Source organism: Eumetopias jubatus, unplaced genomic scaffold (genome assembly GCF_037043125.1).
Source record: "Eumetopias jubatus isolate StellerSeaLion01/CBP00866 unplaced genomic scaffold, mEumJub1_p1.0 scaffold_10, whole genome shotgun sequence".
Taxonomy (NCBI): Eukaryota; Metazoa; Chordata; class Mammalia; order Carnivora; family Otariidae; genus Eumetopias; species Eumetopias jubatus.
Window position 1 is genome coordinate 127,014,623 of NW_028274816.1, and position 23,861 is coordinate 127,038,483.

Below are 23,861 nucleotides of genomic sequence, written 5' to 3' on the forward strand. Positions count from 1 at the left end.
GGATTTTATTTATTTGTCAGAGAGAGAGTGAGAGAGAGCACAAGCAGGGGGAGTGGCAGGCAGAGGGAGAAGCAGGCTCCCCACTGAGCAAGGAGCCCAATGTGGGACTCGATCCCAGGACCCTGGGATCATGACCTGAGCTGAAGGCAGATGCTTAACTGACTGAGCAACCCAGGCATCCCTAGTGAAGATTATTTTTACTGATTATAAAAGTCAGTACATTCTTAGCCCCTATATAGTGATCTCTAAATACCATTTTCCCCTAAAAGAAACCAGAGATTCCTCAGAATTGAGTAATTCCAGGTCTGGGACAGGAAATGTACATGATGAGCCTGGAGCATCATGTCATGCAAAAAGCAAGAAAAATACCAAAGACGGTGACTCATTTCAGAAGGATTCAGGAGTCATACTGGGCTTATTGTACAAAAGGATATACCTGTAAATGTGACCCTATTCATAATTAGGGTCTTCGAAGCTGTAATTAAGTTAGGATCTCAAGAAGAGATTATCTTGCGTTTAGGGTGAACCCTAAATCCAATGACTGGCGTCCTTAGAAAGGAAAGGGAAATCTAACAGACAGAGGGAAGAAGTCCACATGAAGATAGAAGCAGGGATTGGAGTGATGTGTCTGTAAGCCAAGGAACACCAAAGATTGCCCACAACCAGAAGATAGAAGACAGGCATGGAATAGCTTCTCTCTCAGAACTTCCAGGAGGAAACTACCCTGCCAACACCTTGATTTTGGACTTATGGCCTCTGGAACGGTGAAAGAATAAATTTGTTTTGAGCCACCACGTTTGTAGTAATTTGTTAGAGCAGCCTAAGAAACTAATACAGAAGCCAACCTAAATAAGCTCTGCTGGTCAAAGATGGGATGTATAAGCATCAATGAGAAGTCAACTGCAATGCATTGAAAACATCAAATATGCTTAAATCCATGTGGTTGTGATGATTTCTCTTTTTTTAGTGCACTTATCATCTTCAAAGACACTAAGGAACCACTGGTATGAATTGAATACTGGTAAATAAAGGGAAGTTCTTTTTTTTTTTTTAAGATTTTATTTATTTGACAGAGAGAGAGATAGCAAGAACAGGAACAAAGCAGGGGGAGTGGGAGAGGGAGAAGCAGGCATCCCACGGAGCAGGGAGCCTGATGCGGGCCTCGATCCCAGGATCCTGGGATCATGACCTGAGCCAAAGGCAGATGCTTGACCGACTGAGCCACCCATGGGCCCCAGGAAATATCTCTTTATAGCAGAATTTTAGCTAATGAAGGAAAGAATTAGAACATCATTCTTTTATACCTCCTAATGAAATAATGGATCTGGGCATTGACCATCAATGGCTGCTGACATTACAAAAAAGAGTCAAGCATCATGTATCTCCTGATAGACATACACAACACTGGGGCGCCTGGGTGGCTCAGTCAGTTGAGCCTCTGCCTTTGGCTCAGGTCATGATCCCAGGGTCCTGGGATTCCTGGGATCGAGTCCCTCATCAGGCTCCTTGCTCAGCAGGGATCCTGCTTCTCCCTCTGCCCCTCGCCGCTCCCCCTGCTTGTGCTCTCTCTCGCTCTCTCTCTCTCTCTCTCTGACAAATAAATAAAATCTTAAAATAAAAATACACAACAGCATCGTGAAATAGTTTTCTAAAAAAGAGAGGGAGAAGAACCTGAATCTGATCAAACTTCTACATCAAACTACAATTTACAGAAAATACAAGGAACAGAGGAACATGTTAATTAATACCTCGTGGGTACAATCAACGAAATCCAAACTATGGGAAATTCTACAGAGCAAACAATCCAGTTTCCTTTGAAAGAGGGCAGAAAAATGGAGGGAGAAACCAGAGACAAGAATCCAGGCGGTGAAGAATTGAAAAATAAAAACTTAAAAAACAATGCCAATAATGTATCAATATCGACTCATTAATTCTGTAACATTGTTACACCTGTTGTTGCATTTGTTCATTCAAGAGATCTTTAGGAAGCACTATGGTAAGGACCAGGCACGATATTTCGTGGTAATTAACGGTAGTGAACAAAGTAGACAGTTTCTTACTGTCAGGGAACTTAGAACTAAAGGAGGAGCCGAGATATAACTTCAGTTTTGTGGTGAGTGCTAGTTAGGGAGTTGCCTACTGAAGTAGCTGGTCAAGGGAGGGCATCTCTGCGGAGAGGTGGTATTGAAGCAGAGACCGAGGGTGAGCAAAGGAGACTGCAAGGTGAGGAGTGTGGAAGGATTGGGAGGTGGGGGGTAGCAAAGCAAGGGAGCTGGTTAGGAGGGATGAGCAAGGAGCGTTTCAGGAAGTGTGAAGTATGAAGGCCCTGAGAAGGTATATATGAACTTGCTTTGTTCCCGAACCCTAAGTTATAGCAGTAAGTTAAGCCAAGCAGGCAAGGAGAAAAGAAGATGTGAACCGGAGAGCCAGGCAGGACCCAAATCATAGAAAGTTTGGATTTTATTTTTAGTTTAACAGGAAAAGGCCACTGAAGAGTTGAAGCATTGAAAGCCTTCACTGTGATTTGCTTCATCGGTCCCCTACAAATATGTGGATTGTTTCCAGTTTTGTCACTAACATAAACAAGACCAGAATGTAAACTTTATGCAAAGAGGATCTTCTCTGTTTTGTTCACTGAGTAACTCACCTACTCTGTTACAGAGCCTGGCACAAAACAGGCTTTCTGAAAATTGTGGTTGAATTAATGAATGCTGCAAAGAATACTTGCAGATCTTTGTATATCACTATCATTGAAGTATATTTCTAGATGTGAAATTGCTGTTTTAAAGAGTGTGTATATTTAAATTTCTGCTTTTTAAATAAATTGCCTTCTGAAAGGTTACACTAATCTACACACCCCTAAGAGCATTTTTTAATTTAAGACAAAACACTCGTTATTTTTAAGAGTTTGTGTAATCAGTAGCTTTGGGAGTGCTGGGTGAGTCAATTCCCAGGATGCTTTGAGATGTTTACAATTCCTGGTCAGTTGTCTTTTTCTTTGAGGTGGCTGGGAGCATGGCCAGTGTTTCTCTCTTTGGCTGTAGGCTGATGAGGGCAGACTGTGTTTCTTTTGTTTACCTCTGTATCCCCAACACCTTAACATAGTGGGTGGCCCATTGTAGCACTCATTGAATTCTTTAAGTGATTTTACTGTCACACACCATCAGAGGCTTCCAGTGCTAGTGAGTAAGCCTGCAGTTCATGGAGCAGGGAGGATCTTGAAAACTGGGGTCTTTTTAACATTAATGAAATGAATTGTCAGTGTGTCATAAGAGGTAAGTACAGCAGCCCAGTGCTAAAGGGCACAGGTTCTGGAGGAAATTTGACTCCTGGCCCTACCACGTACTATCACACCTCCCATTTTCTCTTCTGTAAAATAAAGATAATAATAGAATTTTCCTAATGGGGTTGTGAGAATTAAATGAATCAGTACGTGAAAAGTGCCCGGAATTGTACCTGAATCATCAAACTCAGTAAATATTAAGTATTCTTATGATGGTACTCCTTTGCATCATTGTTAAGCATGTTTTTCTCTCTTATTTTTAATAGCTAGAAGAAAAACTCAAGGAAAAAGTTGATGTAAGTCTGATTGAACGAATCAATCTGACTGGAGAAATGGATACGTTCAGCACGTATGTACCTTGCACATACTTGCTTAAGGCCTGCCCTTTACCCCTCAAAAAGCAGCATGTCTCAGGCTGTCCGCTTTAGGTCACCAGGAACCTAAGAGGTTTCCAGGGCCCCCTGTTGAATCAGGATTATTCTCCAGTAGCCAGTAAGAAGAAGCGTTAGAAGCTAGTGCGGCTGCCTCCCATTTGGCCTGCTCAGATGCAGTCATTTTTAGCTTACGGGGTCTTTATTATTGCCCTATCTAGAATAACCAAAGAGAAGAAATCCTACCTTGACCATCCCTACAGGAAGGTCAAGTCCAAGGCCTCCTGTCCACTCCCCACCCCACCCCAAATCCACAGAGGGCCAGCCCCTCCTTCAGTGTCTCAGAACATAAAGTGTGAGCAGCTTGATTTTAGCCAGGTCAGAGGTGGGGGGAAGCGTGGAGAGGGTGGTTGGGGTGGAGAGTGTCTGTCCAAGAAGTTCAGACTGTAAGGCCTTCTCAAAATAGTTCTTTCGCTGGTGTTGCCTTGTGATATTTTTGTTGTGTTCAGTAAATGAGATTGGGGTAGGCCTTACTAAGGAAACATCAAGATTCTCTTCTTAGGTCATTTCCTCTCCTTTTCTCAACTTTTTTTTTTTCAAGTTCTGATTCAAACATTTTGAGCAAACAGGTGCTTTAGGAGTAAGAAGTGAAGGAGGGATTCTGGGTGGAGTGATTAGGGAGACTAGCCATGGAATTTTGTGACCTGACTCAGTGGGGACACACCCAGATAAGACCAGGACATGCAGCAAGAATGAAGGGCCAAAATGCTCCTCATTGTCATCCATTCCCTTTTGAAATCAAACTCAAGTTTTTCTGATGAAATGATGAATCTAATTTTGATATGGGTGCCTAAAAGATTTGGCAGGGGCTGTGTTAGTCGTTCAAAAAGCTATTTCTTTGAAGTGATGACCACCATCATTTGTTTGATTTGCAGTGTCATCTCTAGCAGCATCCAGTTGTTGGTTCAAGATCTGGATGCTGCCTGCGATCCTGCCCTGACTGCCATGAGCAAGGTGAGGTTTTGGGAAGTGCTTCTTCTTAGACCTCCAAGAGTGACCCCAAGTGGTTGCTATCAGCCCTGGCCTGTGGCTTCTTTGGGTTCTTCACTGCCTCAAGTGTCAGCTGGGAGAGAACGGAAGGCCTCCAGGAGATGAGTTTATCTTGTGCTTTACGTCAATTGCTTGTCCTCTGAGAATGAGACAGGGAACAGGTGTGTTTGTTAAGTCTACAGGAGATGTCTTTGTTTAGTATCTGACACATGCTAAAAACCTTAATGTGGTCTCACCAGAACGGGTGTTTTTGTTAGTGCTTACAGCAGTAACTTCTGACTCTTTCTGAGTACAATATTATTTGATGAGGTTGTGAACCTTGGTTTCCTAATGTGGTGGCACCTCAGTCAGCCTCCGTCCCCTTCTGGAGCACACGCTGCCTTGTGTTACGATTTGGCTTTTATGTGCCCGTATCTTTTCTTCCTAAAAGAATGTGAATTCCTGAATTGCATGGACCATACAGGCTATGGAAGACTCTCTTGTTTATTGATTAATTAAGTTGGAAATGGCAGTTCTTTATTGACTTTTTAATCCAAATAACATGAAGCTGCCCACTCTAGAATTTCTAGAGCAGGGGTCAGCAAACTACAGCCTGTAGCCCAAGTCTTACCCGTTGTTTTTGTAAATAAGGTTTTATTGGAACACAGCTATGCTCATTCATGTATATATTATCTGTGGGTGCTTTTGTGTTACAGTGGCAGACACAATTAATGCGTAAGTAAGTCATGAGACCATATGGCTCAAAAAGCCTGAAATGTTTACTGTCTGGCCCTTTACAGAAAAAGTTTGCCAATGCCTGTTCTTGAGTTATCAGGCTCTTGTAGCATTCTTACAAACTCTGGAGAAAGAACTTCTCTGGAGCATACTGGCCAATAGCAGAGTACAGTGGAAAAAACACTGGCTTTGGAGTCAGACGGACTGAACTCTCCTCATTGTTCCTTTGGGGGTGTTGAGCAATAACTTAACCTCTGTGGGCCCGAGTGAACTCATCAGTATGTGAAATGCAGCTCTCTGCCTCCCAGTGTTGTGGAGACGGAGCATGAAGGGAGTGACTGGCCTGGTGCCAATCAGTGTTGGTGCCCTTTCCCTCTTGTCAGGAGGAGTGGCCGTGTCACAGGGTTGTATAAGCACACATTTGGTCTGAATTTAGTTTTGTAGTAGATTGTAAATATTTAACAAAAATAGGATGAAAACCAAAACTTAAGCTGCAGGGTTTTATGAAGCTAAGTGGGGAGTCCTGAATAGCTGATGTCACAGAGTTTCTATTCAAAAGGTTGATCCTTCCACCAATCAGATGTGGATGTGTTATTTCCAGTATTCTCGGTGTTTATGAGTAGCACATGAGCAGGCAAATTGAGGCTAACCCATTTTCTTAAAGGAACACGGCTCTGAAGATTCATTCTTTGGGCTCTGATTATTCCCTAGCTGCTGGTGAACATTCACTGTATCCTACATGTGATCTGTTCCAGCTGCCATCTCTCCTGAACTGCCACACACTTTAGATTGGAATGCAGCTGGTAAAAGAATTTTACATTTACCAAAGGAAGAGTGGATTTTTTCCCCCAGTAAAATAACAGTTGTAGGGGAGTTTAACACTCCAGGTGTTGCTTATATGAACTGTCAGTTCCTCAGTGGATTTCCCTCACACTCCCCCCACCACCACCCGTTTCTTCCCCAGACCCACACCAGCAAATATTAACAGAGACCATACCTCCAGAATCTTTTGTTTATATCATAGGAAAACCACAGACTAGGGAACGCAGCAGCTGGGAGACCATTACTCTTTGTCTGAGTCCTCTGGAGTTCTGGTGAAATGAAATCCTTGTGATGAAAATGACCAGATATAAACAAGCCAAGTGGTCACAGATTGATTCAACATACACTCTGTTATTTGTGCCTGCGTCCTGTTTTGTGTAGTTCCTTCTAGGATTTTTTAAAACTTCTGTTTTGCAGGGAAATGAGAAGTGAGTGCTTATTTTTGTCTCTGATTCCATCATTTTTGCCACTAGTTGGACAGTTCAATTCAGATTCTACCCAGCACCGTGCTGGGAGCTGCAAAGCTGGGAAAGACATGGACCTTACCCCAAGGCGCTTAGATTCCAGAAAGTGTGGGGTAAGAGATGTGTGAGATGAGAGGAGTGCTCAAATAACAGCAGTATAAGGTATGGGGAAATCACACCATAAGAAAAGTACAAAATATGCCCTCTTTAAAAGCGGAGAGAGTTCATCCCTCTCTTTGTATCAGGTGGGGAAGCAAAGAAGGCCTTAACAAAGTAGCATTTGAAATAGACCACAAAGGATGGTGAAGTCTTGAACGAATTTGTGAGTAGGAGCGCATTCCAAACAGGATGACGATATGAGCAGAGATTTATAAAGTTAGGAAAGCTCAGAACTTTGTTGAAATTGCCAGTCTCGTTACCCTGCTTTGCAGTTTCACAGAGGACTCGGTACTTGCGTTTATGTAGTCGGGATTGGAAACAGGAGATTAGCTGCCCTTGAGGAGTTTCTGTTCTGATGGGGAGAAAACTTTGAATAATTGATGCTGTAAATAAATGGATTTTATAAATAGTGAGGAAAATGAGTGTTGGGCTTGCCCACTTGGAGTGGAATTGTTAGATGATTCTGAGTTGATGAAAGGAGGCTTCTCTGGCAAAATGGGTTGAGCCAAGCAATGTAGTTAGGTCATTCTCCTGGGAAGAGACCCTGTTCTGAAGGCACCCCATGACCTCCTCCTTGGGCAGCACGCAGGCCTTTCGTTTTCTGTCCCTTTGCCACCTGGCCAGTTCCGCCACTCCTGCGCATATACCTATATTCCAGCCCCCGAGCCACTTCTACTTCCCTGAATGCATTACCTTCTGGGAGGCCTCCATGCCTTTTCTCATTCTGTTCTTTCTGCCTGGAATTCTCTTCCCACTATTGTCTGCCCAATCTTTAAGATCTAGTTCAAAATATCTGCCCCCTTTTTAAACTTTAAGGTATAGTTCACATACCACAAAATTCACCCTTTTAAAGTGTATATAATCCAGTGGGTTTTAGTATGTTCCCAAGACTGTGCAACCACCACCGCTAATTCCAGAACATCTTCATCACACCAAAAAAAGAAACCTACTCATTAGCACTCACTTCTCGTTTCCCTGACAGTCACTAATCTACTATCTGTCTCTGTGGGTGTGCCTATTCTGGACAGATCACATAAATGGAATCATACAGTATGTGGCCATTTGTGACTGGCTTTCTTCACTTAGCCTAATGTTTTTAATGTTCATCCATGTATCAGTACTTCCTCCCTTTTTCTGGCCGAATAATAGTCTATTGTGTGGATATACCACATTTTGTTTATCCATTCATCAGCTGATGGACGTTTAGGTTGTGTCCACTTTTTAACTATTATGAATAATACTGTGAATATTTATGTACGGGTTTTTGTGTGGATATGTTTTCAATTCTCACATATATACCACATGTATCATGTGGTAGCTCTATGCTTAACATTTTGAGGAACTGCCAAAATGTTTTCCATGAGTAGCTACACCATTTTACATTCCCACTAGCAATGTACAAGGGTTCTAATTTTTCTATTTCCTCACCAATGCTTTTTTTAAATTATAGGCATTCTATCTCATTGTGCTTTTAGTTTGTATTTGTATTTCTTTGATGACTCAGACGTTGAGCATCTTTTCATGTGCTTATTGGCCATCCGTGTATCTTCTTTGAAGAAATGTCACTTGAAATCTTTGCCCATTTTTGGGGCGGCTGGGTGGCGCAGTTGGTGAGGCATCTGCCTTCGGCTCAGGTCACGATCCTCGAGTTCTGGGATCAAGCCCCGCATCGGGCTCCCTGCTCAGCGGGAAGCCTGCTTCTCCCTTTGCCCCTCACCTAGCTCATGCTTGTTTGCTCTCTTTCTCTCTCTCTCACTCGCTCTCAAATAAATAAATAAAATCTTAAAAAAAAAAGAAATCTTTACCCATTTTTGAATTGGGTTGTCTTTTTGTTGAGTTGTAAAAGTTCTTTTATAGTCTGAATACTAGACCCTTTATCAGATATATGATTTGCAAATATGTTCTCCCTTTCTGTGGGTTGTCTTCACTTGACTATGACCTTTGAAACACTAAAGTTCTAGTTTTGTTGAAGTCCAATTTTTATATTTTTTCTTTTGGTGCTTGTACTTTTGGTGTCATATTTAAGACACCATTGCCTAATCCAGAATTACAAAAACTTACACCTGTATTTTCTTCTAAGCTTTTTATAGCTTTATCTCTTACATTTGGGCCTTCAATCCATTTTGAGTTAACTTTTGTATATGGTGTCAACTTGATTCCTTTGCATGTAGATATACAGACATCCCTGTACCGTTTGTTGAAAAGACTGTTCTTTACCCATTGGATGGTCTTGACACTCTTGTCAAAAATCAGTTGACCATAGGGGCACCTGGATGGCTCAGTTGGTTAAGCGACTGCCTTCCGCGCAGGTCATGATCCCAGATCGAGCCCCGCATCTGGCTCCCTGCTCCGCGGGAAGCCTGCTTCTCCCTCTCCCACTCCCCCTGCTTGTGTTCCCTCTCTCGCTGTCTCTCTCTTTCTCTCTGTCAATTAAATAAATAAATAAAATCTTAAAAAAAAATCAGTTGACCATAGATCCACAGGTTTATTTCTGGACTTTCAGTTATATTCCATTGATCTATATGTCTGTCTTTATGCCAGTACCACACTGTTTTGATTATTGTAGCTTTGTGGCAACCTTTAAAATCAGGAAGTATGAGTCCTCCCAAGTTTGTTCTTTTTCAAGATTGACAGGCTATTTTGATGTCTTGGAGGGGTGCCTGGGTGTCTCAGTTGGTTAAGCATCCAACTCTTGATTTCGGTTGAGGTCATGATCTCAGTGTTGTGAAATCGAGCCCCATGTTGGGCTCCACGCTGGACATGGAGCCTGCTTAAGATTCTCTCTCTCCCTCTCCCTCTGTCCCTCCTACCCCCTTTCTCTCTCTCTCCCTCTCTAAAAATAGTAATAAATTGATCTCTTGCAGTGTCACCACTTTTTTTGTCTCACCCACAATGTCCTTCTCCCTAAAGATACCACAGTATAGACTGCCTCTCTGCTTTGTTATACAATTCTTTTTATATCTCTCTCCCCTGTTAAGCTTTGAACAACTTGAGGGCTGTTACTTACTCATTTTTTGGACCTCCATGGCATAGCTTAACAGTAGTATTCCCTGAATGACTTTGAAGTAAAAGGGGCAGGAAGAAGAAAGAACTAAAGTTTATAGACACCCACTTGACCAAAGAATGGTGACAAAGTAAGATATAGATAGCACTACTGAACAGATTTAGCTGCATGGGGCTGGTAGACATAGAGTATGTTTATGGCAAATGGCAGGGTCGTAGACTAAAATTTTTAGGCACATACAAGTGCTGTTGAGGATACGATGCTCCTTGATAGTACTCAATAACAGGGCTCCTTTTTTTTTTTAAGATTGATTGATTGATTGATTTGTCAGAGAGTGAGAGAGCACAAACAGGTAGAGCAGCAGGCAGATGGAGAAGCAGGCTCCCCACTGAGCATGGAGCCTGATGTGGGACACGATCGCAGGACCCTGAGATCATGACCTGAGCTGAAGGCAGACACTTTCAGCCAACTGAGCCACCCAGGGATCCCAATAACAGGGCTTCTTACTTTAACAAGTAGTATCCTGAAGCTGATTGAAGGAAGGTCAGAAATAGGAAATGCCCACATCTAGCTATTTGTTCCCCAACTGTAGACAAGAGCCCTGCTGCTGGAAAAGGAGAGGAAAACACAGAGTGGCACAGTTTGGTAGAAAATACACGGGAACAGCCTTAAACAGGCCAGACCCATATGGAGGAAGTGAAATACGATAAGAGTTTAACAGTCTCTCTAAAGCTCTAACTTTGAGATTACAGGAATGTTGTGGGTACGTTATGTCAAAATTACCTTTCAGACCACTTTCCCCTCCCATATTGCGTTATTTTTCTTAGATCAGCTCTGTGCGATGATAGTAAGTTATTATTTATGGAGCATTTTACCAGGAATCAGCACCGAACTGCAGTATCTCATTCAATTCCGACAATAAATTTATAAGGTACCTGTAATATTTCCTTCTTCCTTTCCCAGATAAGGGAGCTGAAACTCAGAGAAGTCAAGTCACTTGTCCCAAATCTCTTAGCTAGCATGTGGGAGAGCCAGGATTCAAATTCAGGTCTGTCTCCATGCAGGATTGTACTACACCATACATACAGAGTAAGAGTAAATCCTTTTGGCAAACATGGAAACTGAGGCAAAATTAGCTTAAGTAATTTGCCTAAAAGTGGAAGGGTCTTAAGTCAGTGCGTGCCTGGTATTGCTGGGTTTATGTAAATATTCATGCTTCCCTGATTATGAGCTCTTCAAGCATTCACAAGCATCCTGTTTGATATTGGTCTTCAGCCTTTCTTGATGTGGCACCATGACTTTCCTACAGGGGAGAAAAGGGGCTGAGCGGCCAACCCAAGTATTCCAGTCTGCTTTGCATATTTCTCGTTGAAAAGTAACGAAATGTCATTCTAGTGCATTTATTTTCTTTTTCATGATATGCCCAAAGCCATGTAGCCTTATAACAGTGAAGCCAGAAATAAAACCAAGTCTCCTGATTCTTGAAAAGGCAGTTGCTTGGCATGGTTTAGTGGAAATACAAAGAGTTCTGTCTTTTAAATGTAAATTCTATAAATCCTTAGCAATTAGCTGTTGTAATTGGGCTTTTTAAGTAGGATTTTAAAAATTTCTGTGGCTTCCTTAAAAAGAAACCATTGGTCCCATGGTACCCTCCTCACTATGTCCTTTTTCCTAGGGCTACTCACATCACTAGGTTAAAATAATCTCTCTGTCCAAAATCAGACACTTCACTTTTTGCCCATTAATGGTGGTTTTAGAAACAAAAGAAAGAAGAAACTGAACAAATTAAATTTCCTTACAGTCTGGCATGTAATTTCTATTAGGTATCTAGATTGTGAACATGTACTAATTTAGGAGGCTGCATTACTATCCCCCAAAGACATTTTGAAATAGCTAGAACAGTCCTCAAATCTGTTCTCATTTTCCTCAGTCATTAAAATGTAGATCTATTTCAGGAGGCGCACAGAACTCCATGGTTAAGAAATCCTCAAGGGGTGCCTGGGTGGCTCAGCCCATTAAGCATCTGCCGTGGACTCAGGTCATGATCCCAGGGTCCTGGGATCTAGCCCCACATAGGGCTCCCTGCTCTGTGGGAGCCTGCTTCTCCCTTTCCCCTCTGCTTGTGCTCTCTCTCGCTATCTCTCTCTCTCAAAGAAATAAAATCTTAAAAAAAAAAAGAAAAATCCTCAAGTTCATTTTTCCACTTAAGTCAAAGCACATCTTTCTTTTTTTATAAAAGAGATTTCTTTTTCATTATGACCAAAGCAAATCACCTTCATTATAAAAAATACAGATTTTTTAAAAGAAGAAAATTTAAATCACTAATATTCCAATTAATAGATTTATTTCAGTCTTTTTATGCATATATTTTTAAAATACAAGTTTATACTTTATGTACTGTTTTGTAACTTTTCTTCCCATTTAGCAAATTTATTTATTTTTTATTTTTTTAAGATTTTATTTATTTATTAGAGAGAGAGAGAGCACTAGAGGGGGAGGGTCAGAGGGAGAAGCAGACTCCCTGCCGAGCAAGGAAGCCCAATGCCGGACTCGATCCTGGGACTCCAGGATCATGACCTGAGCCGAAGGCAGTCACCCGACCAACTGAGCCACCCAGGCACCCCCATTTAGCAGTAAATAGTTTTCTATGTCATTTAATCCAGAGCTACGGTAATTATAGTGATTCCATAGTATTCCATAGTAGAGTATTTGTTGTTAAAATTGTAATAGTTAACATTTACCATGGAATTAATACCTGACATGCACTATGTTAAGAGCACTCCATGTGTCATCTTTCAGTAACTGTATGGATTATAGACATTATCATCTCAGTTTTATAGCCAAGAAAACCAAGGTTCAGAGAGGTTAAGTAACTTAGCCAAGTCACTCACCCACTTAGCACGTTGGACAGACAGTATTAGGACTCTGGACTGACAGACTCCAGATTTCCTCATTTTAAGTGTTCTAATATACTCCTTCCCATAAAAATATATGTAATCAACTCATTTTTGATAATTATTTCCAATTATTTATATTTAAAAACAGTCTGGCAGAGCACCTCGGTGGCTCAGTTGGTTAAGCGGCTGCCTTCGGCCTAGGTCATGATCCCGGGGTCCTGGGATCGAGTCCTGCATCAGGCTCCCTCCTCAGCTGGGAGCCTGCTTCTCCCTCTGCCCCTCCTCCAGCTTATGCCCTCTTACTCTCTCTCTCTAATAAATAAAATCTTTAAAAAAAAAACAACAGTCTAGCAATGGACAACTTCATATATGTATGTGTGGGTATGGGTGTGTATGTGTGTATTTTCTAAACATTTCTGATTATTAACATCAGATTAATTGCCTTAAAGGGAATTGCTGAGATCAAAAGCTATGTAAAATGCTAAGATTTTTGGTAGATATTTTCAAATTGCTTTTAAGAAAAGGTTGTACAGAGGTGCCTGGGTGGCTCAGTTAAGCGTCCGACTCTTGGTTTCAGCTCTGATCTTCCTCTTGGGAGATCAAGCCCTTGCAGGGAGCTCAGCGGAGAGTCTGCTTCCCCTCTCCCCCTCCCCCATCCCCCCCCCCCAGCTCGCTCACTCTCTCTTAAATAAATAAGTCTTGAAAAAAGAAGAGAAAAGGTTGTACAAATTTACCTTCCCATTGGCCTAGTAGTGAGTAGAAAAAAATATGTATTTATCTTCTTAAAGCCTTTATTACTCCACTTTCTATTCTGGATCTTGGGGGACCTTGGAGTTTAAGCAACATGCATCTTCCTCCTCTTACTGCCATGACCACATCAGCTGCATATATACAGCCTCCTAAGTAGATTTTGCGTGCATCAATGCCTTCAGCTAATTTCAAGTTCATTTAGGGTGGTAACACTTTTGGAAAGCAACAGGGTAAAGTGGAAAGAACATGGACTTTGGAGTTAGACATACCAATTTCTAGATCTCCGCCCTGCTAACTTATCAGTTATGCTTCATTAAGCAAATCACTGTCTTATCTATAAAGCAGGAGTATTATTACCTCCTTTATTGTAGGCAGTAAGTTCATGTGAAAATGTCGACCACATGATGCTTGGTACATAGAGTAGGTGCTCAAAAAATGTTCCTTCTCCCTTTTTATTTCCCACACAGTGCTTGGTCCAGTGCTGTGCACGCACGAGGTACCTATAAATATAGCAGATGCTTGTATGAGTAAAAGTAGCCCAGACAGGCTTCAGAGTGCCTGAGAGTTGCCTGAGCAAATGGGCTGTTGCTTGGGCCCGGTGGCCCAGCAGCCTAAACTGGAACAGTAGAATCCGAGTGCCTGAAATATTCCCAGAATCCACATGTCTCAGTCTGTGTTCTGTATCTCTCTAGTTCCATGATCAAAATGAGTAAGTAGGAATTTGAGGAAAATTCATTTCTCAGGAGGCCTCTCTCCAAGCTTCATATAGCAACAAACAAGTTCCAAAGTAAGCTCGTTGTGAGCTCTATTCTCTGATTGGTGGACTGGTCAGAATTCTCTGCTACAGTGGGCTCTCTCTAGGAAGTGATTATCTCCCCAGTCTTTCCTGTGAAGTGGTAACATCTCAGTCACACTCTTGGTCCTCAGGTAACAGAAACTTGGGCTGTGCCCCTGACCCCACAGTCTCTCTTGTAGCTAAGTGTGATCATTTCCTGGTGCGCTGTTTCTGTGAATCCTATCTTAATTACAGCTTCTTTTGCAAATGTTTTTTCTTGTCGTTTATATAGGAACAATCGTGTGCAGTCCCACCTAAACAAAAAGCACAAAAGGAAAACTTTTAAGTAGGGAGGGGTGAATTTTAAATGTCAAATGCAAAGTTTACCTGGAAAAGTTGGAATTTTACTCCTACTGATGGCTTTTCATGATGTTTGTTCCTATAGAGCAGGCTACTTTTTGTTACCTTTTTTGAAAGAGAACTTTGCTTGATCACTGTATATTTCATTAGCTTCTACCTGAGAAACAAGACTTACCTTGGATTAAGACACAGTAAGTGCTTTGGTTCCTTTTTTTTTTTTTTTTTTTTAAACAAGCATCTAGGAAACAGCCTGGTGCTGTAGTGCTCAGGCTTTAGACAGACTTGGGTTGTCTCCACTCTGTTATTTACCAGCTGTGGAACTTTGGGCAAGTTACCTAACCTCGTTAAGCTTTTTTACTTTCCTCATCTACAAGATTGCTGTGAGAACCCAATGAGCTCACGTGTGAAAAGTAAATGAGATGATGTATGCAGAGTGCCAGGTAAAGGGACCTGCATATGGTGGGTCCTAATGTCCACGTCTTCGGCCATTCAGGTTACAGCTCAAACCTTAAGTCATCTGGGATGGGTGATGGCAAGCATCCACCCATCTGAGGCAGTGACTGGACAGAGTCACTGCTAATTAATTTTGCAGATTTTTTTTTTTTAAATAGTAAAATCAGTGTCAACTTTCATTGTTCTCCAGTTACTTTAAATTGTTTCCTTATGTCATTAAGCTGACTTAAACTTAAAATCACAAATCTACTTTACTTTTGCTAATACTTCTTTTAACTTGACCAGTGGAGTCATAACTGGCTAACGTATTAAAGCAAATCAGATCTTTTCACTTATATTCCAAATGTGGATGTGTACTGACATGACCAGTGGTGATCAAGAGGGGTTAGCTCACCAGTGGGAACTTGAAGTCCCACGCTCCATCTTGCTTCAGAGTTGCTTTGTAGCCAGTAACAGGGCACATCACCACCTCCTTTTATGGTTGTCTTCTGTTAGATAATTATTTGTTAACTTTTTGAGATGTTGAAATATAAAATGCTGCCAACTTGGAAAACAATAGCCATTACTGTGGAAGAGCTTCATGGCAATGGGAGGAAGGGGGCATCAAGCTCCCTTCCCAGAATACGATGTTTACCCAGAGCATTCTGCTCCAAGGGTTGCTGCGGAGCTGGGGAGAAGACGATGAAGTGTAGACATTAACAGCATCTGTCAGTTTGGGCCTCACCCTATGAGCTCATTTAAGCTCACCTAGGATGCTCACTGTTTGGATGGGTCAACTCTCTAAAATCAGATGGGAAAAGAAGCCTTTTGAATAAGATAAAAAGATAATGAGGAAAACATTACACATAACCAAAGCATTAGAATATAAAGTCAATAGAACTTTCCACTGTTATTCCATTGTTTCTGATTCTCCCCAGTAAAAAACTTAGAGACCTTTTTCTATCTGACACTTTGTTGTGGAACCTTGCATAAGTCTTAACCGTCTCTGGGCCTTGGTTTTCTTGTCTCTAAAATGAAGGTGGAAGTCCCTTCCTGCTTTTTTATATGCTTACACATACCTAAGCTTTTAAAATATAAATATCTGCTGATTTGACAAAACATTAGGACAAAATATAGAGTCACTCAAGCTTCGCAGGCACTGGGGAGTCATCCATGCACAATATGATTCTTTTAAACAAGTTCCTCCAGTATTGAATTTTTCCTTTCCCCAAGAGCTCTATAAAAAAATGGTGTTTTCTTGCCAGAGACATCAAGGCCTCAGAACTACTGCCCTCCTTCTATGAACATATTATATGGTTTGTGTTTGGCTTCAGATCTTTTTAACAGACAGCCCAGCTCCAGTCTGAGAGGCTGACTCAACAGAACTCCTCTGGCACATTCCTGATCTTTTGGGGATTAAAGTGCCCATTTGCGGGTGCCTGGGTGGCTCAGTTGGTTAAGTGACTGCCTTCGGCTCAGGTCATGATCCTGGAGTCCCAGGATCGAGTCCCTCATCGAGCTCCCTGCTCAGCAGGGAGTCTGCTTCTCCCTCTGACCTTCCTCCCTCTCATGCTCTCTCTCTACCATTCTCTCTCTCTCTCAATAAATAAATAAAAATCTTTAAAGTGCCCATTTGCTGCCAGCTTCCGGGCAGGCTGGGAGCTGACGCTGCCTCTCTTTTCCTTATGTATCCGAGGCAGGAGAAGCACCGCAGCATTGCTTCTTTCCCTGTTTTACTATAGACGTTTTCCAGAGCATTTCTCCCATTTCTCTGATGGTTAGAGCTTGAGCCAAGCAGGTGTCTCATTTGTGTCCATGGCCTGGTCAGGGACCACTCGGGTCCCGTCGGTGGTGCTGGTCTGCCCCGCGCCTGCCGTACACGCAGCCCCCGCCCTTCTTTCCTGCCCTCATCCTCGTGCTGCTGTCTTACCCCCTGGTCCACCCCCTGTAATTGCCAGGGATCTGCTTTTCTTTCCCTTGATGGAAACCCCAACAGAATCTCAAAGGTTTTAGGAGTAAGGTTTGAATGTTTTATTATGGAAAATTTCAACTGTGTGCAAAGGTAGAGAAAACAGTATAACAAACCTCATGGACCCATCACCCAGCTTCATTAATCTTCTTTCATCTGCTCCTCCTAACTCTAGATTATTTTGAAGTAAGTCTCACGCGTCACATCATGTCCAGTTCCCGTTTTTCAAAATCCTCCCCTCTTCGCAATTCACTTAAGAGAAAGACCTAAGTAACTGTCATCCAGGTTTCATTTCACTTAGCCCCAACCACCTCCAATCTCCCAAGCTACCAACCTGCTCACAAGTGGCTGCCCCTGCCCTGTCCTTCTGATGGAACAGCTGCAGGACAGTCCAGTTCACCGGCCTGGTGAGGGTTCCTTTACAAGATGGCCACTTAGATGGGAAAGGAAAGGCTATTTCAAGCATGAGGGGGCAAGTTAGGAAAAGATACCTAAGTCACACCTCACTGGCCAGGATAAGGTGGGCTTACTTGTTTTTATCCAGTCAGCCACGACACACTGGATAAGACACACTGCCCAAGAGAAAATGGCGGCCGTGAGAGCAAGCTCTAGTCTCATTGCTGCTCCACCTGCCCCTTACCCGGGAACCGGTCAGACTGTCCTCCTGTGAGGGATCTAAAGGCTTCTCTTCCCCTGTCTCCATTTTCAGATGCAGTGGCAGAATGTGGAGCACGTTGGTGACCAGAGCCCTTATGTCACCTCTGTCATTCTTCACATTAAGCAGAATGTCCCTATTATCCGTGACAACCTGGCTTCCACGCGGAAATACTTCACTCAGTTCTGCATTAAATTTGCAAAGTAAGTCCTGGAACATTCTTCTTCTTCTTCTTCTTCTTCTTCTTCTTCTTCTTCTTCTTCTTCTTCCCCCCCTCCTCCCTCCTTCCTCCTCCCTCCTCCTCCTTCCTCCTCCTCTTTCTCCCTTCTTCCTTCCTTTTTTTTTGTTTTTTTGTTTTTTAAGTAGGTTCCACGACCAACCTGGAGCCCAGCACGGGGCTTGAACTCAAAACCCTGAGATCAAGACCTGAGCTAAGATCAAGAGTCGGATGCTTAACTGATTGAGCCCTCCCCCCCCCCCCCGTTCCAGGTGTCTCTGGAACATTCTCATCACTTGGTTATTTTGAATGCCATACTTACCACCAGCATGCTCACAATCCAGGTGTCCCACTATCCAGCTGGGGCTTATTCTGGTGCCTGTAGGTGAACTAATTTTTTTCTACCCCAAAGAAGCATAATAAAACTAAATCCACTACTTAGAGTCACAAGCAACAGTAACAGCATGAAGACAAACTCAGAAATGAGTTGGGAAAACTGTTTCTTTGAATTATGTGAACATAACAGTGCCCCTGCCTCCCCACAGGTTTGGATAATTAAAATTATTTTTCAGTGATTTCATGTATATATTTTGTCACTCCAACTACTACATTACAAGCTTTTTTAGGGTAAGAACCCTCATTTCTGTTTCTTTTAAGCCTTCTCTTTCTCCTTCCCCATAGTACTCATTACTGGGGCTGCCAGAATTTATCTGCCTCTGGACATCCTTGAGTCCAGGGAAGGTACTAGAAACTTAGAAACTGGTCAGAGCAAGTCCGGGGGTCCCATTGCCAAAGGACATGAAGTGAACTCTTGCATTGCATGTCTTCCTGCTACGTCCTCGTGTGTGGCCATTTCTGGCTTGACATTTGGAAGTAGGGAAATAAATGGTTTGGTCCTTTGCCAGTCAGCATCTGGCTGTAGCACCGTTTCCCCTGAGGCCAGGCAATGTAGAGGGTCAGTGCCTCCTCTGACCAACGAGCAAACAAGCGTTTTGGCACACACAGCTCAAGGAAGGGCTTCAGGAAGGTCAGCCTCTTCCAAGCTACTGTATTTAGGTTGTCTCATCCAAGTCCCAAGGGGGGATTTAGGGCTCCAAGTTTCTGTCTTCCCCAAATCTCTCCCGGTTTGTATTCAATTAAGGCTCTCTCTCTCCCTCATAAATAAATCCCTAAGGAACAACAATTAACGGAGGGGCTTGTGGCATTAGCTTCAGTTTCTAGTTTGTCAAAAAAGGATCGAGTGGACTCTCCAGGGAGGCGTTAATGTTTGCAATATAGCAGATGAACCGGGAGTTGACGTTCCCTTCACTCTCCGAGTGCTCATCGGTGTGTGTTAAAGGCGTTGCTGATAAATCACATTGTGACACTCCCATACCCTCGGTAGAAACCATGTCTCTGTAAAATTTTACTATGGCCAAAAATCTCTGGTGTGGTTGCACAGGGGTCTGACTGAGCTAACATTAAAGTGAGTAAAGGGTCCATTTGCTTAGCTAGTCCCAGCATCAGCCTCACATTCTCTCGGAGCCCTTTAATTTTATTACTAAGCTCATTTTGGATGAGCTAGGAATAGGATGCCCATCTCTCACATCTGGAAAAGTTTAACTGCCGATAGAAAAAGTGGTTTTCTGATCTAATCCATGGTACCCTCTCCTCCTTGTAAAATCCCAGCCAAGAGTAGAAATCTCAGAGGTAGCGCTGTAGGAGGATCCTTCCCCGGCAAGAGCAAGAGCCACCACCACCCCACGTGGCTGGGGCAGCCCTGGCCGCTCCCCATGAGCTCCCCATCACATTGCCGGGACTTCTCCCCTCGCCCTCCCCGTGACATGTTTCTCGTCCCTATATTTTCCTCACCCACTCTTGCAGACTAGCACATAGAGCCGATTCCAGGGTACAACCAAAGCCTACTCTAGAGAGAAGTAACGTAGGTTATACACTGTGTGTACCATTGCAATTAGTCATGAATTCAGTCTCACGTCACTTGTTTGGCCTGACTCTGGTTTCGAGCCCTGAAGAATCCCTTCTGCATGGTCCCTCTTCTCCCTCCTGATCAGCAAACCTCCCCCTAGATCTGATCTCTGGAGTTTATGTTCCTTTCTCTTTAACTTCCTTTCTTATTTCATCAGTGCAAAGCCATACATGTTTCCTTTTGCCTCCATTTGGTCTCTGAAGCAACAGCAGTCTTTCCTCTTTAGACATCCAGATCACCCCTCAATTAAAACTGCTATTTGAGGGACGCTTAGTCAGTTGAGCATCCAACTCTTGGTTGCAACTCAGGTCATGATCTCAGGGTTGTGTGATTGAGCCACTTCCTCTGCCCCTCCCCCCTCTCAAATAAATAAGTAAATCTTAAAAAAATGAAAAGACTACTATTTGAACCATAAGCAGCTTCCCTCATCCACTAAGCTGGTTCTCTTCCATTCAATAACAGGGACAATAAGACAAATCTCTTAATAGTGGTTTAGAGGATAAAATGTGTAAACTTCTGGTAAAGTGCTGGTACCAGGCTGACATTCAAAAAGTGGTAGCTGCTACCATTTTAATTTGTTATTATTTATTATTTACTCAGCATGCAGCCATTTGAGTACCTGCTATGTCCCAGACACAGAATTAAGTGCTTTGGCTTAGTAGATATGGTCCCTGTTTTCATTTGCCTTACAGTCAGGTGGAGGGAAATAAACATGTAAGCAAATAAGTATAGTAAAGAGGGTTATATGCTAGGCTAGAGGTCTGTGGGCTCTACGTAGAGCATGGTGCAGGTGAATGAGGAAAGGCTTCATAAGGAGAGAGATCCGGGCGCCTGGGTGGCTCAGTTGGTTAAGTGACTGCCTTCGGCTCAGGTCATGATCCTGGAATCCTGGGATCAAGTCCCACATCGGGCTGCCTGCTCGGCAGGGAGTCTGCTTCTCCCTCTGACCCTCCCCCCTCTCAGGCTATCTCTCTCTCATTCTCTCTCTCTCAAATAAATAAGATCTTAAAAAAAAAAAAATGAGAGAGATCCTTGAGCAGGGTGCAAGAGATGTGTGTGTACTGACCCCACAAGGCCACAGGGAAGGGCCTTCTGGGCACAGAGCAGTGTAAGCAAAGGCACAGAGGCATTAAGTAGCCTGCAGAATCAAGCATAGGGTGCCACAGCTCAGCACGATAAGGCTAGGGACAGAATCAAGACACTCAGGGAAGGCCTTGTCTGCAGCCATTACAAGAATTTTAATCAGGGAAGGGTCTTGGGCATGTTTGCATCTGCAACAAATCCCTTCAGCAGCTGATGGTTAGCAAAGATGAGGCTGAAGGCCACAAGACCAGTTAGGAAAGAATTGAAAGAGCTCAAGTGAGAAGGGTAAGGGCAGCAGTGGTAGGCATGGTCGGGAGACCGAGGAAGGGAGTGCAGGCGAAGGGCTGAGAACTGAGTGATATTGGGGTGGACGGCTGAGGGAGCAGTCTCAAGGAACTCATGGTTTCTGGCTTGCATGACTGGGTAGATGAGCTCGGGTCCACTGGGCCTGGGCTCCAGGGTGGGGCTGAGTCCTGGATATGCTGGAATTGAGGTGCCAGTGCCATTCCAGTGAGGTGGCCAGTAATCCGTTGGGTTTTTGAGCAGGCACAGATGTGTAGAGAGATCGGAGAGGGGGAGTCATGGCCCTGAGAGCAGCTTTTGCAGAGTGGGAGAGGAGGGAGCTAGCCAGCCTTTTTCTTGACCTCCACACCCTGTTTTATTATCGCTCCTTCCTTGGTCATGGGCCCTATGTTCTCCTGGTCAGTCCACCCTGGGTCTGGCCTTGGTTATAGGCATTTCTCATCCCCACACCTTCCATTCTGCACCTGTATAACAGCTTTCCCTACTCAAGCCCTGCAGTTTTTTCTAAAAAGCCCTCCTGCCCTATTAAAATTCCTTCTCCCTTTCCCCAAACCAGCTTGCCCTTCAGTCCCCAGTAAATTTTTCAGAGATCATATATTTTTTCCCTTATTCTGAGAGTTACTCCCTTTGCAATTATTTTCTATCTTTGCATTTAACACCCTATAACTATCTCACTATCTTGTCTGTTAGGGTGTTTTCAGCTGCTAGTAATAGAAGCCGTGACTTAAACTCACTTAAACATAAGATGAACTTTGTATTTCATATAACCAGAAGGTCAGAGGTAGGACACATCCAAAGATGGTTGATTCAATGGTTCAGCAATGTCACTAAGGACCCAAGTTCCTTACTCTCCCCTGCTCTCCTTGGGTCTGGCTTCATCCTTAGAATGGTGGCAAAATGGCTCTAGGTGTTCTGTCCAAACATAAGAATACCCTGAAGAAGGAGAGAAAGACTTCCCCCAGCCATGCAATGAAGTCCATTCCTCTGGTCTGATTGGCTGGCTTAGATCATGTCCCCACCTCAGGATCAGCAACAGTTAACAAGGGAATGCCATGTTCTGACTGGTTGAGGCTAATTAGAATTCACCTCTGCAGTTTAGGAGGGATCAGCTTTTCCCCAGCATTCTAAAACCACATATACCTAAATAAAACCAGGGTTTGGGCTGGAAAGAAACAGAAGGCAGTGAATGCTGGGAGGCCACAGTAGCATCTACTTTGATTTCTGTTTTCTTGTAGAAGGAAGTAGGACCTTTAAAAAAGTTTCTGGGGCACCTGGGTGGCTCAGTTGGTTAAGTGTCTGCCTTCGGCTCAGGTCATGATTCTGCAGTCCTGGGATCGAGCCCCACATCGGGCTCCCTCTGCCTCTCTCTCACTCTCTCTCTCATGAATAAATAAATCTTAAAAAAAAAAAAAGTTTCTGCAGTTCTTTACCAAAAAGAGAATAGGCCTGGGGCACCTGGGTGGCTCAGTCTGTTAAGCATCTGACTCTTGATTTCGGCTCAGGTCATGCTCTCAGGGTCATGAGATCAAGCCCCACGTCAAGCTCTGTGCTCAGCATGGAGGCTGCTTGTCCCTCTCCTTCTTCTCCTCACCCTCACTTGCGCATGCTTTCTCTAAAATAAGTAAAATCTTAAAAAAGAGAGAAAATAAGCCTAATTTGTCCCTTTTTTTTTTTTATTCACAGCTCCTTCATTCCCAAGTTCATCACCCACCTCTTCAAGTGCAAGCCAATTAGCATGGTGGGAGCAGAACAGGTGAGAAGAATCGTTATAGAGCCTTTTTCTTATGGCTTTTGTTGTAGGTCAAACACAAATCTTTCTAGTAGGGATTTACTCTGGAGAAATAAAATTGCTGATTTCCCCTGTTTGGGGACAGAAGGATGACCTGGCAGCCTAATTCATCCACTTATTTAAACCATTTTTGGGGGACCTGGGTGGCTCAGTCGTTAAGCGTCTGCCTTCGGCTCAGGTCATGGTCCCAGGGTCCTGGGATCGATCCCCACATCGGGCTCCCTGCTCCGCGGGAAGCCTGCTTCTCCCTCTCCCACTCCCCCTACTTGTGTTCCCTCTCTCGCTGTGTCTCTCTCTGTCAAATAAATAAATAAAATCTTTAGAAAAAAAAAAACATTTTTGTTGAGCACCTACTACATACCTGGGTGTTGTGCTAGGCACAGGCGTACCGCAGTGAACAAAACAGAAAAGTTCTTTCCTTCGTGGTGCTCACAGCCTAGTAAAAAGAGACAGATAAGATGTGAGTTAACAAATAAATGAGAAGATAATTTTACCTTGAGCATGCTAAAGGGTATAAAACTAGGTTCTGTGAAAGAATATCTTAGGAGCATGAGGGAGTAATGGCTTTAGATTGGACACCCCGCAAAGGTTCCTCCGAGAGCTGGTGCTTGAGAAGAAGTAGGAGTGGAAGGTCCAGGCAGAGAGAGCCTCAAACGCTTTGATTATTTTGGATCCTGTAATGGTTGGGCAGACACCACTTCAGAGGAGCAAGCAAAGAAAGGCTTCTGCTTTTGGTACTGAGACGCTGTTCACCTCACCCAAGGAGCCTTCCTTGATTAACCCCACTCTGTTCACTTG

At 43.3% G+C, this 23,861-nt stretch overlaps 1 protein-coding gene across 2 annotated transcripts in view; it reads left to right on the forward strand.

Moving 5' to 3' along the window:
• VPS53 (VPS53 subunit of GARP complex) overlaps positions 1–23,861 on the forward strand; it is a 139,422-nt gene that overhangs the window by 93,960 nt on the left and 21,601 nt on the right. For both annotated transcript variants that reach the window (XM_028109024.2, XM_028109025.2), the window contains 4 exons: positions 3,550–3,632; positions 4,590–4,668; positions 17,760–17,908; positions 22,958–23,027. In XM_028109024.2, the coding sequence (XP_027964825.1) occupies positions 3,550–3,632; positions 4,590–4,668; positions 17,760–17,908; positions 22,958–23,027 (381 nt within the window). The remainder of the gene's footprint in view (positions 1–3,549; positions 3,633–4,589; positions 4,669–17,759; positions 17,909–22,957; positions 23,028–23,861) is intronic.